This window comes from Crocodylus siamensis, chromosome 5 (genome assembly GCF_052110815.1).
Source record: "Crocodylus siamensis isolate JL-2025a chromosome 5, ASM5211081v1, whole genome shotgun sequence".
Taxonomy (NCBI): domain Eukaryota; kingdom Metazoa; phylum Chordata; order Crocodylia; family Crocodylidae; genus Crocodylus; species Crocodylus siamensis.
Window position 1 is genome coordinate 145,828,706 of NC_143399.1, and position 18,293 is coordinate 145,846,998.

The 18,293-nt window shown below is 39.5% G+C and overlaps 1 protein-coding gene across 1 annotated transcript in view; it reads right to left on the bottom strand.

The window, feature by feature from the left end:
• Positions 1 to 18,293, bottom strand: part of KCNH8 (potassium voltage-gated channel subfamily H member 8) — a 338,731-nt gene that overhangs the window by 34,482 nt on the left and 285,956 nt on the right. The window contains exons 10-11 of the mRNA XM_090049221.1: positions 17,058 to 17,307; positions 12,884 to 13,098 (exon numbers count right to left, since the gene is read on the bottom strand). Of these exons, the coding sequence (XP_089905347.1) occupies positions 12,884 to 13,098; positions 17,058 to 17,307 (465 nt within the window). The remainder of the gene's footprint in view (positions 1 to 12,883; positions 13,099 to 17,057; positions 17,308 to 18,293) is intronic.

Below are 18,293 nucleotides of genomic sequence, written 5' to 3' on the forward strand. Positions count from 1 at the left end.
GGTATCAATTTCAAATGAGCATTGTAGCGAAATAGCAGGAAGTGAAACAGTGTTAAGCGGTGGTTGCCTGTGTTCATCTTTAGTCTAAACCAACAATGCTCAACCAGGGTACCATGACATGCTAGGGTGCTGCAAGATCCTTTAAAGGGTGCTGTGGGTGCCACACAAAGTTAGCATTTAGTTCTGTAAACACCTACACATAATTCACAAAATAAACCCAGAGACTTAAACAGGAATCTGTGGTGTGAGAAACCTTCTGACTTACGACTTTTCTGAGTTCCTTGCAATGGAAGACTACAGAATAGCACTATTATTTTTCCATAGTCAAAAATGAATGAAAGCTACATGCTGGCATTGTCTGAGGCAGGCCTTGAGCCTAACAAGGGATTCCTTGAGTCTAAAAACTTGCAAAACTGCTGGTCACCTATGGCATGAATGCCACAAGTGGTAAGGACAACCTCTGCATGTGGCGCACAGTAGATCAAAGAGGGAACAAGCAGCACAGCAGCAGGCAGGCTAGGAAGCAGAAAGCAAAACAGGAGATCAGGCAGGGAGCACAGGTAGGAGGGAGAAGGCACAGCAGCATACTGGGCGGAAGAGAATCAGAGTGGCACCCAGGAAGGATGTGAGGTTAATTTTTCACATATCTGCAAAAAAAGGCTAGACCCCACTGGTAGACTCTCATGGTTTATTCCTAAACACAGAACTATAATACTTCTGGTTAAAACAGATAAACAAACCCTAAAATATCAGCCACTCAGGAACTGTAATTATGGATGAAGTGGTATAGGCCTGTTGATTTTAATTTGCTTTTATAAAAAAAAAAAGAGAAAAAACTGTGCTTGAACCTAAAGATTCCAGTCTGCTTTGTAGTCATGAACCAATACTAATAAATGCACAATATTTACGTAGCAAATTCTGCAAAAAAAAAAACAAAACAAAGGATCAGGACCATCAAAAGCAAGGAGGACAGTCAATACACTCAAAACAACCTTTGCACCAGCAGCATGCTGTTCAGGAAGATAATGATAATGTAATGGTTTCTAAGTTATTATAGTTAAAAAATATTGGAACGAACCATTAATCTCTCTCCTGTTTGGTTACAGGATCCTGGCTGAGGGGACTTTCTAATGGAAACTTCCACTAGATGTGGAATTCTAGTTATACCAAATACAGGGCAATATTATTTTTCTGCAATGAGGAAAGAAGCACAGTAGGAAGCCTAATTTGGAATAGCTGGTGTCTGTCTCTCTCAGTTTTTCCCACCGCCCACTAAAAATGCAGATGACCTATGCCGATTAAATAGCAAATATATGATGAAAGACAGTGGTTAGTAAGCGGTGTTTGTGATCTACTTAAGGAACAGGTTTGCAATGTGGCTTCTTGGGAAAGGGTGCAGTAAAGAAAGAGGAGGAGAGAACCTAAATCATATATGTGGTTTCCTTTCCATTCATGTTTTCAATCCTTTTTTCCCCCACCTTGCTAATATTCCATTCATCCTTGGTTTACACATTAAAACAATATTAGTCAGTGCAGTCTTTTTGGTTATTAATTCAGGTATCCAGTAAGTGATCCCCACATGTTAGGTACAAAATGGATCTTCGTCTGGTGGCATTCTAGTAGGTGATTTGGATGTTTTTATTTTGAACTACAATAATAATCTAGATGTATACTTAGGAAAATATTCTAATAAATCCAGAAATCTGCCCATGTACGGTTTAAAATCTAAAATAAGCCATGTGTTGTCTATATTATATTTTATTGATTTTAAATATATCTTGGAGGGGAGGGGAGAAGAGTTCATAGAAGACTTCCATTTGCTAATGACATTTTTTATCTTTAATCAAAGATAAAATGAAGATTAACTCAAGAATTCTTTAATTTCTTTATTGGCTTAAGTGCTATCTACCTAACACCTAATAAAAGTGGAACTGAGAAGCAGAATTAATATTTATCTATTTAATGCACTATGTTAAATCTTATGCAGTTTGTTCAAGGATTCTTGTGTATTATGAGGGGGGGGTGTTTAAACACATTTCAATATGCATCTTGGGATAATGATGAGTTTCTAGAAATATTCTAAGGTTTCAGATTTAGAGTATTATAACATTTTATGAAAAATCTATTTAAAGTTACTCTCCATAATAATGTTTTACCTAACACATAATAAAAAAGATTGTTATTTTAAGAATTCTTCCAAATTTAGGGACACACTCTGTTCTCTGATGTACCAGTATAAATGCCGAGTAACTGAGAAATTCAGAGTAATTTACTAGTTCCACTGTAACGGAGAGCAGATTTGACCTTTAGTTCTATTTGTTCTGTCTTTTTTTGCAACAGCAGAAAGGGTATGTTAATATTTATAACTCTGTACGTTCAAAGTATCCAACAACAAATGATACATAGTGGAAAAGGCTTATACACCATCCCTACATAACTAAAATGGAAATATAGTTGGATGTCAAGACAAATGCCCAAGTTTTTCAGGCTAAAATTGTGTGGCTCAGTGTTTTATACTCTTCTTGTACCACATTTTTAAAAACATGGATAAGATCCTTTACCAAACTGGATTTTTCTACATGTAACCCTCTGGTTAAGCCTGATAAACCTGATGCAGAATATAGTAATCCTGAACAGTGAGGTGAACAAAGATACAGTTCAAAATGATTCCAAAGCTAAAATTACTAGGTAACCTATGTTATTTATCAATCTCTACATAACAATTACAATAATAATCAATATTTTCCATTTGTCTAGATCTTTCTTATAATAACACATCACACAATTGGATTTGGGAAACCACAGCTATGTGTGTAAGCTTTTACTTATGTGAATAGTTCCACTGGAACAATACATCATAAATAATAGTAATTGCTGTCAGTGGGGTTACTCATGGGAGTATAGGACTATTAACATGATGAAGGGATTCACAGCTGGGCTATGTACTTGTATACAAACCTAGGGAAAAAAAAACAAATTAAAATGGAGTTAAGCTGAAGTGTATATATAAGTATTTAATAGTAAACACATGACAGGCATGTTGTAATTATAGAAAACAACCTCTAAAACCAAGAAAGCCACCATTAATCTTGAAAGAAAGTGAAAAATAACATCTCAAAGTAAACAATTTAGGCATCAGAGTCACTTCAACTCTGCCATATAGCAAAATCATACCAAATGAATAATGCATATTAGTATTTGTGGACTCAGATTAAATGGATTTAAAAAAAAATACTACATTTATTTTTTTCCTTGTTACCACAGGACACCTTCCCAGGGAGGTATATTATTCATAAATAGTAAATATAAATGTATTAAAATACAAGGTTCTTAACAATGAAGTTAAAAATAAAAATAATACTAAATAATGGCAATTAGGATCTAGTGGGCATCTGTGAAGCAATTCTTATTTATTGGCATATCAGCCTAGGTTGATTTCTGATTTCATAGACATTAGGGCTGGAAGGGACCTTAAGATCATCGAGTCCAGCCCCCTGCCCAAGGGGCAGGAAGTCAGCGAGGGTCAAAGGATCCCAGCAAGATAAGCATCCAAATGTTTCTTAAAAGTGTCCAGAGTAGGTGCTTGTACCACCTGGGGTGCTTGTACCACCAGTCTATTCTAGGTGTTGGGGACTTGGACAGAATTATCCTTTATCAAAAAGTAAGAGAGGAAAAATATGTGGATGTGTCACTCTTTTCCCAAAGTATTTACGGCAACAGGGAACTGCAACACAAGGATAAAGAGCATCTGGATGAAATTTTTAGGTTAAAGACTCTAAGAATGAAAATCAAGGAAGAAACAGGGAGTGTATAGTCTATAGCCTACTGAGTCTGATGGAAACATACTGTTTTGTTGTTTTATAACTTTGTAATTCTTCGTGAGGCTATTGCACTTGTATACCAAAATCATGGACATACTAGAAACTTAATAAATGTATAGATACCTTCAGTGTTGGTCTATGCAATGACACTCCCAAAGCTATAGAGTATCATGCTTGCAAGAAATTTTGACTATAGAAGGCCAAGAGTCCAAGAACAAGATAAATAAACCTTGCATGGCTTCCACCATGATCTGCTTTCACCATGCCAAACAAGGCGAGTATTTGCTGGATAGAGAAAGTTTGGAACTTAAAGGGTGAGAGGGGGATTGAATGTAATAATATGCGGGGGGGGGGGGGGAAATGATATTATGGGTTGCAAAATCACTTGTCCAAAATTAGTACCCCAGATTTTTGGCTGGGGTCCATTAAAACCTGCTTGGTTGCTGCAAAGCTGTCTTGAATAGATGGGAAATTTCTATGGAATATTCTATGAGGAAATACGTGACAGAAGCTATTCTCAAACTGTTTCTCACTTGTTTAAAATCAAACATGAAGTAGAAAGCATGGGAGACAGACTGTGCTCTATTTTTTTGCCCACATGCTCATACAATTTTCTAGCAGTGCAATCCTGCTGCTTGCCATTTCACAGAAGCACAGGGAGGTTGTGTGGGTGGTGCATAGTTCACTAGCAGGGTTACTGAATCTGAAAAAAGAAGCCAGGCAGTCCCAGGAGTGTGAAAGGAAAATTAAACCTATGCACAGCTTGTAAAAGGGACCACTGAGCAGTACTTCACTGTAGCATTACTTACAAAGTAGGACACATACATTGGTAGGTAAGGAATCTGCTCCCATAGAAAACATCGTAAGTCACAGTTCAAACCCAATTATGATTTTATTTTTAAGATTTTTAGGCTGGGGGGTGAGTGAAATCCTACTTATTCAGTACAGGAGTTGAAAACAGTGGCTGTATATAGGTTCATAATATATCCTGATACAAAATCTGCGTAAAGGAAAGATGCAAATTCAGTGTCTGGCAAACAGAAAGCAGTGGACATAAAACATCCGTCACTTGGGATCTCTTATCAGTATGAGGGCAATCCATTATATACAACTGCTAAATGCACATAAACTGAAGGGGGAAAAATTAATCAGGTAACGTTGCCTCAGTATCGCTGAAATTTTTTCAGAATAACAACCTAGATAAAATATTGGACTTCTGCCTTTTTGGAGATCTGTTTTCTTTTGCATCCTTACAGCTGCAATGACTATACTGAAATAAGAACAAAAAGTACCTGAGAATAAGGAATGCCTCTCATGTGACATCCTCCTCTTTTGACAGTAGTTACCTCTGTTATGTCATTGGCATCAAGGATCAGAGATATTGCTGCCATACCCATACTAATATATGCTCTAGCACCAAAAAAGCTCTTGCCACAGGTGATTGATTGTTTATGGTTTTCAGTTTAAAAATAACATGCATTTCCAAAAATCATCTAACCCAACCTACAAATCCAATAGAATCTTTTCTTATCTACCCTACTTTTCTTATCTACCCTACTTGCTGTGGAGATTGCTTTTATGGGCAAATCTTTCCTTCTCCCCACAGCTGTTCCATTCCCAAGGTATCTGTACTAGTATGGTTCTCTTGTATAAAGGAAGGGTCACATTATGGGATGGCCACACAGGCATTTTGTGATGTAGAACAAACTGAACCACAGGAACCACTGGTATGTGCATCAGTACAACATGAAAGATTACCAGTCATTTTTGGCCTCTGAATATCTTTCACATAATCCCACTGAAATCAACTGGGTTTCTTGTAAGCTGGAAGTTAAGCACATGTATAAATACTTTTAGGTCTGGGATGCATACGATTTTTTTCCTGAAGCCTGTGACCCTTGCTGGAATCGAAATGAGCAATCTATTATTTTATTTTTGCTTTCTGTGTTCTAACTGCAATTGAATTACACCTGGCATTAATCTGGTTCATACTTTAAGTTGAAGTACTGTTGTGATAAATATTGTAGAAATACAGAATCCTATGACCATAGGCAGATAAGTGCCATTTACCTACATGTGTGTCGAGTTGCCATTCTACTTTTCTTTTTTCTAATGCATTCAAGTAAACAGATGAACTACATGGCTATGCTGTAACTGCATAAACTGCCTAGCCACTTAACACATTCAGTGAAGTTACACACTGTTTCCAGAGGTGTGCAGCAGCTGCCTGGGCACTGGAACGGTCCTGTTACATCGCCTTAAGCTTTCCATGGCCTGAACAGGCCCTCGGTAGGCTAGACATTACTGTGATGCAAAAAAATATGACTAGCTGGATTTTGCTGCCTGTACCAGGTGCATCTGCTGAATTGCTTAGCAATGTAATCACACCTGGAGCTCATAAAAGGGGCCTCTAGGGTTATGGCTGGCTGTAAAGACAGTGACAGGCAGGCACAGCTGAGGTCAGCATCATGGGAGAGGCGAGTGAGGGGAGCCCAAAATGATCAGTAAGAGATAGGTTCAGGGAATTCAGGTTAGTTCTAGGGACTGAAGAGGTCAGAGGCCAGATTAGGGACTGGAGGGGAATTGAGGAGGAAGAAGGATGATGCTAGGCTCAAACTAGACAGGAGCCAGGAACAGGGTGGACCTAAACAACAGGACTGAAAGGAAACCCTGGGGGTGGCTGGGAGTAGACAGGCACTGGGGCTAGGAAATAGGGTGGGTTTCCTGAGGAAGGACTCAGTGAGGAATGGCTGGAGAGAACTACTATACCAAAAGGGGAGACCCAAGTCTTGACTATGGCAGCATGGCTAGGCTGGCTCACTGTAGCAATGTGGCAATAAATGGGGGTGTCTTGGGACCATCTCCTTCTCAGGGATGCTTCTTTCTGCAGCTGCTGAGAACAGCTCTAGGCTCTATACAGTCTGCTGAAATGGCAGCCAGCTGGCCATGCAAACTTCCAGAGGGGGTGTGCTGCACTCCCATTACCTCTGCCTCAGATGTGAAACAGAACTGCTCTCTGGATATGTCTGTGCATATAATGGGGGCACTTACACACCCCAGGGTGGAGTGGGGAGACAGTCATGCCTACATGCTATTTGTATAGCTGAGACTTGTGCAAATTCTACCCTTTTTTGCATCCAGGTGGGGTAATGGGATTATGAAAGTCACTGAGCATTATGGCCAAATCTAGCAATTATGCAGCACTGCTCAAGTGCTTTTATTTTAAGCATGTTTAAGTGCTTTGCTGGATTTGTCAGTGTCACTCTACAGAAAAGACCTAATAGACTTTTGTTCCCAAATGTAAGACATCTTTTTTTATATGGCAGAGCTGTGGCTCACAGCCACTTTCATACTGAAGAAATGTAGGTTTAGATCTTTTCAGATCTTTCACCTATACCCATACAGAGCTAGCAGGAAACAAATTATACCACCTCTTTAGCTTTAATAGGATGACCACATGTCCCGCTTTAGTTGGGACAGTCCTGGATTTCAGAAGCGGGTCCCATCCTGCTATTGGGAATTATAATGGGCATCCTGGAAGCACAGGGGCATGGGGAGCCAGAGCTGCATGGAGAGCACCTTGCAAGCAGGTAGACAGGCACTGCTCCCACCAACTTGCAAGTGTCCTGAATTTCCCAGAAAATGTCCCAGATTTCTAGAATTTCCATATGGATCACTCTGGCAGGATGACCAGCAAATCAAATGAACCAAAGTACTAATGAATTTAATGACAATCATTGTAGCCCATGATATGAAACCAAAATATGAGAAATGAGGGAAGGTCACCTATATACACACAGTGCTTATTTTGGCAGGTTGGGGAGGGGGTCAAGTGGGTGACAACATGTGCTTAAAGGCAGATCATTTTCAGAAGGAGTAATTTGAACAACATACTTGGTTATGGACAATATTAAAATGGACATGTCCACCCACCCTTCACTGCCAGTTCTGCAAGTGTGTAATTCTTCAGGAGGCTGCAGTTATTGTGGGGGGGAGGGAAAAAAAGGAACAACACTGGAACTTGATAATGGTAGAAAACTAATCTTTAAAGGTTAACAGGCCCTACAAATAAGAGGCCAGCCTCTCAGAAAGAGGTGGATTATTTCTCCTCTAGTCATCACTGATCTACAACATTGAAACCCACATTTTATATCATAATTTTTATATAAATTCCTGGGTTTTTTTCTCGTCAGGTGTTGGTTTCCTTAGGCTGCTGACAACGAGTGACACAACAAGATTCTAACAAAGAAGGAGTCTACTGCTCTTCTGGTCTGTGTGCCTCATTACAGACCAGAAACCGCTAAGAGCCTCAAATCCTCCCTCTCTATCATAGCCACAGTATTTTCATTTTGAAAAGTATATTCTACCTATGTTGTGAAAAATGTTCTCAGGGAAAGGCAGTGTACCCAGTCAGAAATGAATTCTGACTAATTAAATATCCTGTCTACAAAGATAGATTTCTAAGTCCATAGACAAGCCATCTTTCCCCTCACAATGTGACACATATTAATAGTACCATGCTGAATCAAAGATGGTGAATGTCTGCTTTCCAAATAGAGTCTTACCTTCCTTTGGGACTTCATTAAAGCTTGAGGAATAGCACAAGACAAAAGAACCCTTCTGGTTTGTGTCAGTCAGCCCAGAGCCAGTGCTTGGCTTTTAGCAGGTGAATTTAGCATCCACACTGTGGGTGTATTCAGGGACAGAGTGGAAGTAGTCAGTAAAAACAGGGAGACTAAGTTGCCATTATGCTTTCTCTCAATGCCATGACGGTACTTTGCATATCTCCATCTTCTTTAAGTAAAAGTTTGTTACAGGGCTATTACAAGTTATGAATCTCTTTTTACTCATAAAAAGTACAGGTAGTCAGTGAAAATGTAGATTGAGGAGTCAATGGGTGAGAGATTGACTTGCTCAATCTACATTTTCACTGACTGCCTGTCTCATATGCATACCAGCCCAGCCTCTGGCTTCTTTACTTTTCATTCCATCCAGGAAGAGCACACACCAACTACTGAAACTTCCTTAGCCTGATGAAGGGTTTTTGAACCTGAAAGCTTGCTTAATAATTGTTTTCCAACTATTTAAGTTGGTCTAATAAAAGATATCAGATTCACCCAAAGAACCATATCTACCTACGTCCTTAGACCAACACGGCTACAACCTACATGCTTCTATACACTTAAAAACACTAATTTCCCTTTTACTTGCAAGTAGCTAAAAAATTGTTTCTAACAAAAAAAAGGCAGAGAGGCAAAATATATACAACACTGATAAAGCATTTTTTTCCAGTTAAGATCTCTGGGTTTTTGTTCAAAAACACATAAAAAGGAAACAGAAAACAGCTAGTGCAAGCATATGGATAGGCTTGGATAACATTGCAAACCATTGAACATTTCTGTTTCAAGTGGTATAATCAGGATCCCTTGAAGTTTTTATCTTCTACTGTCCAGCCTTCTCCATTTCTATATCTGTTACAGGCTGAAATAGTTTCATTTTTTTTTATTTCTTGTTCTCAAGCATTCTTTTAAATGATCTTCTAGGATTGTTCTCAACTCTTTGAAAACAACATGGCTACAGTTACTACTTTATGGTTGAAAAACCCTATTACTAGTACATACCCCTAACAAGTTATCCTTCAAGCAACTTCCTCTTCAGCTTGCTGTAGAGCCCAGTGGGTGGTAACAGATGTGCAGCTTCCTGGCCTAACCCATGGTGCTTCACAAAGTGCCATGAGTTAGAGTGACCCTCCAGACCCAACAGATGTTCACTGTTGGGTAGGGAGGGTGGGGGATTGAGCTCCAATTTGGAGCTGAGGAGTTGCAGAGATGCAGCTTCTCCTCCCTAGGCCTGCCCCCTCCCTCCCAGCTCTAGTGCTGTCTGCACAATGGGAAGGGGGAGAAGGTAAGGGAGGGAGCTTAGGATGGACTTTGCCTCACCTGCACTGGAGTGAGGGGTGGGTGGGCTGTGAGGTGAGGGGCTCCAACCCACCCAACCCCTCTCTAGCACAGGCTAGGAAAAGCCCAGCCCAAGCACCCTTCTCTCCTCTCCCATTGTGCAGACAACACTGGGAGTGGGGCTGGGCTGCATCAGCCCAGCTGCCTAATCAGACACAAGTTAATGAAGGTGCTTAACTTTGGAGCACCTTCATTTGAACCTTCAGATAATGAGGGTTAATTTGCCATGCAGTCAGGGACTTTTAATTTGCAGCCAGTTCTGTTAGGGTATGACTGTAGAGTGCTTTCAAAGGGCCAATCGTGCAACAAATATTACCTTCTGTCTGTGCATTATGGTGAAATCTAGTAATTATGCAGCACTGCCCACTGTCTCACTGAAGGTCTTTTTTCAGTCCCATTCCACCTGGCTTTCTGCCAGAGACTAAAGGAGTGTGCATATCTTTACAAGTTTGATTTCTCAAGTGGCCATACTGATTAAGATATAAGGAAAAGTGAATTTGGTCATCTAAGAGATTTAGTGAATTTTGTATAAAGAACAGTTTATTACCTGAATGACACATCCATTGTGGGTAAAAAGTGAGGTTCACTGGCTCACAGCCTGCTTGGCATTAGTTTTACCAATCTATTTTCAATAGCATCACTGCATCACGTTGATAGTCAATTTGCATGAATATCAATTTTTATTAGTTTAGTTTAAACCACACAGAGAGAAAGTGCTAGAGAGAACAGTATCTAAATTAAGAATGGGGAACCCCCACAAAATGAAGACTTCCTATAAAGTTCTGGAAGTATCTTTACATGGTAAATCTCTGTGTAAAAAAGCAGCATAGATTCATACAAAACAGAAAATCTCTTTTTTTCCTCCACAGAAGAGAGATCTTCATGTTCCTACAATACTGTGCATTTCATCTTTAGAAGCATTATGCTTCCAAGAGCACTGTGACGTATGGAATACTAATTTTTAAAGGTTGGGACACCCTTCCTCTAACCACTGCTCTTTGAAAACTCCTTCCAAGTGCCATCAAGGGGTCACAGAACCCAAAAGAATCACAAATGAATTTCTTTCCTCAGCTGTGTGCTGAGCTGAAGCACAGGATGATGGCTGGGGAGAACAATTTATGTACTGCCCTCTCTTAAAACCATAATGGATAATTTGCACATAATTTTACAGGGGATTAAAATTTACATGTATGTAGTGCATATGGCAATTCGTAGATATGAAAGCATAAAAAATAGAATCAAGTATTATTGATATGGGAAATGTGTGAACTTATACAAGAAAGAAGAAAGAAATGGTCCCCAACTTCAGTGCTAGCTGTGGAAGCAAACCCAGTTCCTGTTTTAGATTCAGTCTTCATTCCCAACTCTCAGCAGACCTGTTGGCTAAACTTTGCTAAGCCTTTCCTAGTGTTCGCAGCAGAAGTTTGGCAACATAAACTCATTCACATGCTTATTTTAATGTTTACTGAATTCTGGGACTTCCCAGAAGTCAAGGAGATAGGGAAACACAATGCATTTTAAAGGCAAACAGGATCTAAGCAACCCCTAGATAATAAAGTATAGAGAAAAGTCAACCTAGATATAGCACTGATAAGCCTGAAACTGGCCCAATGTTCCTACATGCACTGGGAAAGCTTTGCACTGTTCTGCTGGCATTACATTGCCCTAAGAGAAGCTTTGCTGCCCATAGGCAATTGCACTATAGAAGAATGTTCCACAATGACTTTCTGAACAGAATCACAGGGGGATCCAAGATGTTGTAAGGGAGGTATGAAAGCAGTGACTAGCACTGCAGGGCTATCTGCACCCCCACTCCCAATTCCCCCCCATACTGAGATAGGTAGACCATGCTTCAAGAGCAGGTCTGGGGATGGGGGAGTTCCAAAGCCACTCCTGCCCCATTTCAGCTGGGCTGTGCTGGGAACTGGGCTCAGCAGAAGACAGCAGCAGTGGCAGTTGGGTTCCTGTTCTTGGACTGGTAGGGAGGAGAAACCGGTATGCTGATTCCTTTGCTGCTGACCCGGAAGGGAGAGCAGCTCTGGAGCATTCCTTGCCCCTGGACCAACCAGGGACAGTGGCAATGGCGGGCAGGGGAAGGGGGGAACGGGAGGGGAGTGTTACTGAGTATGGAAGGGAAGGGACGGGACATGAAGAGGCGCTAAGGGATGGGGGCTCTTACCTGCTTCAGGACTTTAAAAACAAAACTTTGGGTGAGGAGTGGGAGCTAGGAGCCCAGACACTTGGGTTCTCTCCAGCTCAGAGGGGGGTGCAGGCTGCAAGATTGGAACAGGAGGAGCTCTGGCAAAGGGCTCTGTCTGGACAGACTGTCCTTCACTGTTTTATCCAGTCTATCCAGACTGTCCTTCTCTAGTGGACTGTATCATTGTTATTTGCACTGAGATGAACACCTTTCCTTACCCAGCAGTCTTCATATACTTAGAGGGATAATCACAAAAGGTGAGTTTGCCTACTAACTTTCAGTATTACAGTGTCAGTATAATTGAAATTATGTATAAAACTATAAAGCATTAAAGTCAATCCATTTTGAGGTCCTTCAGCAATCTTATTTAGAGCTTCTCTTTTGCAAGTAAAAGTTTTACAATGTACTGATTTTCTGCAGTCACATGCTTATGAGGCCCTTGGTTAAACAAGAGCGTACATTTTAGTTACAATGCATTAAATACAGTTGTTCTTAAACATAGGTCATTTCAAGCAATCATAGCAGCAAATATTTTTAAATGTAAAAGAGAGAATTTAGTAAGTTACAAAGTGAAAGATCACTAACCTGGCATTTCAGGTTCAAAGCAAGTTGTAGTTTGAGATACCTTTTGATACATATGTTGTGTGAATATAAGCAAAAAAAGGACAAAATCACAAAAGAAACATTCATAAATATATTCTGATGGAACAGTTAGACATGGATATCTTGTCAGGAGTAGCCAAGAAATCATTAATATATGAATTATTGTGTCAAACTTAAAATGCAGTAATTTTAAAATGCAGAATATAGCCTTACATCACTGTGCTAAACTAGGGTCAACACCACTTGTACATGAAAAATATTTAAAGCTAAAGGAACCTGCAGGTATCTTTAAACACACTTACATCACTTTCATGTCCTTCTCGCAGATTGTATGTGAGATCATGCTGAATACCTTCTACAAATTTGGGAGCATATTCTGGATAAAAGTCAAGCACTTCGAAGAGTCCTTTAAGGATAATGCATTGGAGGTCACAGTAGGTTAGAGCTTTAACATCTGCATTCGTTTTAATGACTTGGTCCTTGATTGAAAGGTTTGCTCCAATTAAATCTCCTTTACCTAAAAAAGAAAAGGCAAGTTATCTCAAAAGCATAAATATTTGACTCTTCTGCTGGAACATAACAGAACAAATCTGTTTGACTTAATTGCTAAACCTTCAGACCTGCTGCTATTATGGCATAATTTGATTACTGACATTTTAAAGATCTGGTACTTAAAAGCTTTCTCAATTTTTGCAGGTGCAATGTTGTATCGACAATTAACTGCACCCACAATTAGTTGCAGGTACGAATGCTAATTGCCAGATGTGCAACTACCTGATTTAAGGAGCTATCAGATAATTAAATGTATAAATATTAGCTTTTTGCACTAACAGTCAATGGCAGGTACACTTTTATGTCTGTAAAAAAAAATGGACATCTTATACCCAGCTTTCTGGGTCAGAAAAGGTAGAAAGTTAACAGAAGTATTTATAGTATAAAAGATGTATATAAGGCAGGACACTTCAATTAAAGGGGATAGACGTGTGAATTTTTTTTTCTTAGATTTTGTGTAGCCAACCACTTGGAACATGTGGTGTCATTGTGTATGTTACAAGTAAAGTGTTATAAGGGAAAGTAATGTTTAAGTTATTATCTGACTTCAGAGCTTGGCATATTTGTCATTGAATGCACATATTGCATGCTATGACTGATTCTGAGAGGATGGAAAAGTTATGGTGAAATGCTCAAATATTTGCACATACAAATAATAAAGGCAGATTTTTTGGTTTAAATTGTAGGTGGGGGCAGTCATTTCAAATGTATACAACAGTAAAAAGCTTGAATTTGAAAAAAGGGGAGAAGGCGTAAGGTAGAATAATACAAAATTAAAAGTTATTTAAATAAGGTCAGATTTACTCTCTGCTTGCTGCTTTAAAATTAAATAATACCATTTTGGGGAAGGGGAAATTATCCTACAACCTTACCGTATATTTATTTTCAGAAAATACCTTAGTATGATGAAGACACAACTATTGCAAAAATAAAAAGAGTGTATGCAAGGTACCCTAATATCTGCCATGTAAACAGATGCCACTGTATAAGCTAGTCTAAGCACTCTCCTCTTTTCTCATTGGAGAATAGACTTTCATGTGTGGATTTCATGTGTGGATTTATCTGGAAACATCTGTTTGATAATATCTCTATGTTACTACAGCCTTACTCATGATTTCATTTTGTTGATGGATCCTTTCTGGCTAATATTTTAAATCTTAAATCTAGAATGCACAATTAAATAGCACACATCATTTCTGAATTAAATTACATTTCTATACTAGAAATACAGTCTATTTGTGAGTATGTCTCAAAATGCCAAAACAAATAATCCTATTATAATATGTTGTATTAATTGTATTGTGTTTATTAATATAAATCCTTGTACTGTTAATGAAAAAAGAACAGTCTCAAAGATCACTGTATTAGAATTTAAATAAAGATAAAGTAATGCCCCATAATTTATAAACTAGAACACAGAGTAATCCCTTGTTTTCAGAAAAAAAAAGGAATTTCTCTGTGGATTATATTACATCAACCGAGTATATTGTAATTATGTTAATATAGGTCTGGTGTATATATCCGTCATTGGGGTTAAACGGGAAGTTCCCATTCATCATAAGGAGACTGTATTCCATTGCAATTTTTTTTTTTATAAGTTATTGTCATGAATTTTCAGTAGGATCCTCTAATCCTTTTGTTGCCATTGTTGTCACTGTCACCGTTGTGCAATGATGCTTTGGTTAACATTTTCAGAAATTCCTAAACACGGAACCATTAGTGAAACATTAATTTCGCTATGTGCCGCTCTTCCCCTTTTTATTACCTTTATGCTTATCATTTCTCCAAGTCATATTTTACAGCTATGATTTAGCTGATCCAATAAATAGTAGGCATATTAAAACTTCCTAATTACAAGTAGCTCAGAGTGGCATGGTCTGTCAACAGCCTTGAAATAAAGGGTTATAAAACAAACAAGAAGAAAGGTTGTATCCTTGTTGTCAGTACTGTATAAAGTCTATATTATATATGTGTACATATTTAAAAAAGACTAGCCCAAGTGCATAATAATAAAAAAGGAGAATTCAGTCATTAAAGTTAGGAGGACAGTAATGTCAAGGGTCTAATGTAATTCCACAAAAATAGGGAGGAAAAGTGGAAAGAACAGGTTTATTTCTGTATTGAATAATTATCCCAAGTTGTAACAATTCAGAAAAACCAGGATATTTCCTAAAGCTACAAAACAAAGATTTTAAGAATTTACATTAAATATTACTGTGCACTTATGGAAACTTCTGCTAAAGAATACGAAGGATGAAGGCAGTGTACACATACTTCACAAGACTTGTCTAATGAGACTTATCCAATGCCCACTGAGGTCAACAGGAAATCTTTTAAATTGATTTCAGTGGGTATTGAGATGTAGTCCATGTAACTGTAGATTACTGATAAGTCTAGACACAGAGGCTAAGTACAGACAGTGAAAAAGCCCAAGGTGGAATTGACCCAGTCTTCACTGGTCTCTCTAAGTTGCATAGATTGAACCAATAATGAAGTGAACTCACGTTCAGTTTTTGGTTGGGAAAAGCAGGCAAATGCCTGCATTGACCCAGGCCAGAAGGCAGAGGGCACTTGAACATACTTCCCAGTCTGCTGGCCATTGCCAAAACCAGCTGAGCAGGGCCACCCGCAGTTGGCTGTCTGGCACACACCTCTAACCCCCTGCTGTTCTGCCACAGGGAGGGGAAGGAGCTCCCTGTTCTGATGCTGAGCTGGGGTCTGTCCGTGTGGGGGGCACGCCATGCCTCCAGGGGTTTCTCCCAAGCTGGGGTCTGGCCAACTGCAGGGAGCCCTGCACCTAAGCTGCTTCCCTTGCCCATGCAATGGGCTGGCTAGTGACTCGCAGAGGTAGGGGGAAGGAACCCTGTCTTGGTGCTGAGTTGGGGTTTGCACCCTTCCCTGGTGGCCTGGATCAGGTCCACTCCCCCGGCCCCCCCACTCCCTACCCAGCACCCCAGACATCTGATCACTTTCCCCTTGCCTCCTGATTACCTGTGTTTGCCTACACTGTCTGTCCCAGGGAGCAGGCAGGGAAGGGTTAAACTGTCAGCCCAGCCCCCAGCTGCTGCAGCAGTTGCTGCCATTTTGACCAGAAGAGCAGACCCTACCAGTTTAACCCCAGGGGAGGAGTCAGACCCTGATTTGGCACTGGGATGGGGGCTCCTTCACTCCCACCCTGCAGGTCAGCGACTGGCAAGGGGTGGGGCTCAGCAGCCTGCCTGATCACGTCGGGGGTGGGAGGAAGAATCCAGACCAGTTTCTGATCACTTATACCAGTTTATGTGTAATTCCTCTTCCTAGCCAGAAAGTTTAACTTTTTTGGCTAGAGACTTGTGGTAGGTCTCTGGCCATATAACAAATTAACATCTGATCTTAGAAGAGAAAACATTCCCATCCTCTGTTCCATCTATTTGGATACACTCACTTGAATGCTGATAGCAACAATAAACTTTTAAAAAAACCCAATGTTTTACTTTTTATCCTATGTATAGACAGCCATTAACATGGCTACATAACTCTCCTCAGTATAGAGAAGTTAGGGTACCCAGTGTTCTTACACTGCTGACGTTTTATGCTAAGCCTTGGTTATGGAGCAAGATTACATGTGATGGCACAGACATTTGAAGAACTGTTTTTATTGAGGCTTCATATTGTGAATTGCTTCAATACCAGAAGTGGACCTTAAAGAAACAGGTCTTTAGAATTGAAATTTTAAGGACTGTACACCCTTAAAATTTATGGCAGATCTAAAGAACTGGTTTTGGCTCATCTCTTTTCTATGCTGCTAGGACACACTCTACTATCAAGTAATGGTGTACATAATCCTTTGGATATATTTTTCTTCTTTGTTAACAGTTTTCCTTACACTATCTTGTATGTTAGAGTACCATTCATTTTCTCTGAGTCTGTTAAGCTTTCACATACCGAGAATTGCCAGCACCGTGCTGTCTTTGAGTACTTCCATGGAACCTGAGCACACAAAATAGATAGCTTGCAAGGCATCTCCCTGCCGGAGGAGGTACTCCCCAGGAGCACAAAAGGAGGTTTTGATATGCAGAGACAGAGACCTAAGGCAACCGCGGCTGGCACACTCAAAAAGGGACAGTTGCAAAATCTCCTTGTTCAAGTGCATGGTGATGTCTGAGCGTAGCTCGTCTGGGAAGTCTTTTAAAAGCTGGCCAAAAAGGGAAAACAAATCCAATGTTAACTGAAAAATAATTGTTTAAGCTATGATATTCTCTTTCTCATTAAATTTTATTTGTTGAAGTAAAACATACATATATATATATAATAATAAGATAAATATACAGTATATAGTATTATATAATCTATATATATTATAGAAAGCCAAAATGTGGTTTGAACTTAGTTCTTATTGACTCTTTACATAAGAAAATTCTTATAGATCTTGGGGATACTTTACAACATTTAAATAAATGATGTTATTGAAATTTTTAAAATATTCCTCTTTATAGTATTGCAACCCCTCTCATAATTCTTGCAAGTGACAGAATAGACTGTTTTGTATATCACCTAGAATATGCAAAGTGCCCTCTGTAGTGTACCATTGGTTTTTGAAGGGAAACAGAATGAGGTGCATGCCTTGCAGAAGGCAAAGTTTAGAGATGGAGAATACAAAGAGGACGATCTCCTAGTTTTTCCTTGGTCCTAATTAAGACATACTCCTACTATAGTTGTTGAGCCTAGTTCTGATCTCACTTATATTAGACTGAAAGTAGATCTGTTGCAACAGGGCAAAATTACCACTAATTAGCACCTGCTTCTGTTCATGGATAATCTATTATACAGGGATAGTTTTAAATAGGTAATTTGTTATTCTTTCTTCTTCCATCAAGTCATCACAGAAAATTTTGGTTGCAATTCTGGAAAGCACGTAAGTGATTTCAGGCAACAAGCATGACTGTACTGAGCAGGTTTTCAAAGACATAACAGACAGCTGGGGCTATACTCTCCACTGAAAAGCCAGTGGGATCCGGACATTTACTAGGCTGTTTGGGGCTTTGAAAGTCTCCCATTATGCTTCCACATCACTTAGGCACTACTGAAAGCAACACCCTTTCTGCTGTGTCATACACCAGACATGAACCTCCTAAAGATCCTCAAAGAGAAGCCTCATTTATTTCTATGGTATCCACATCT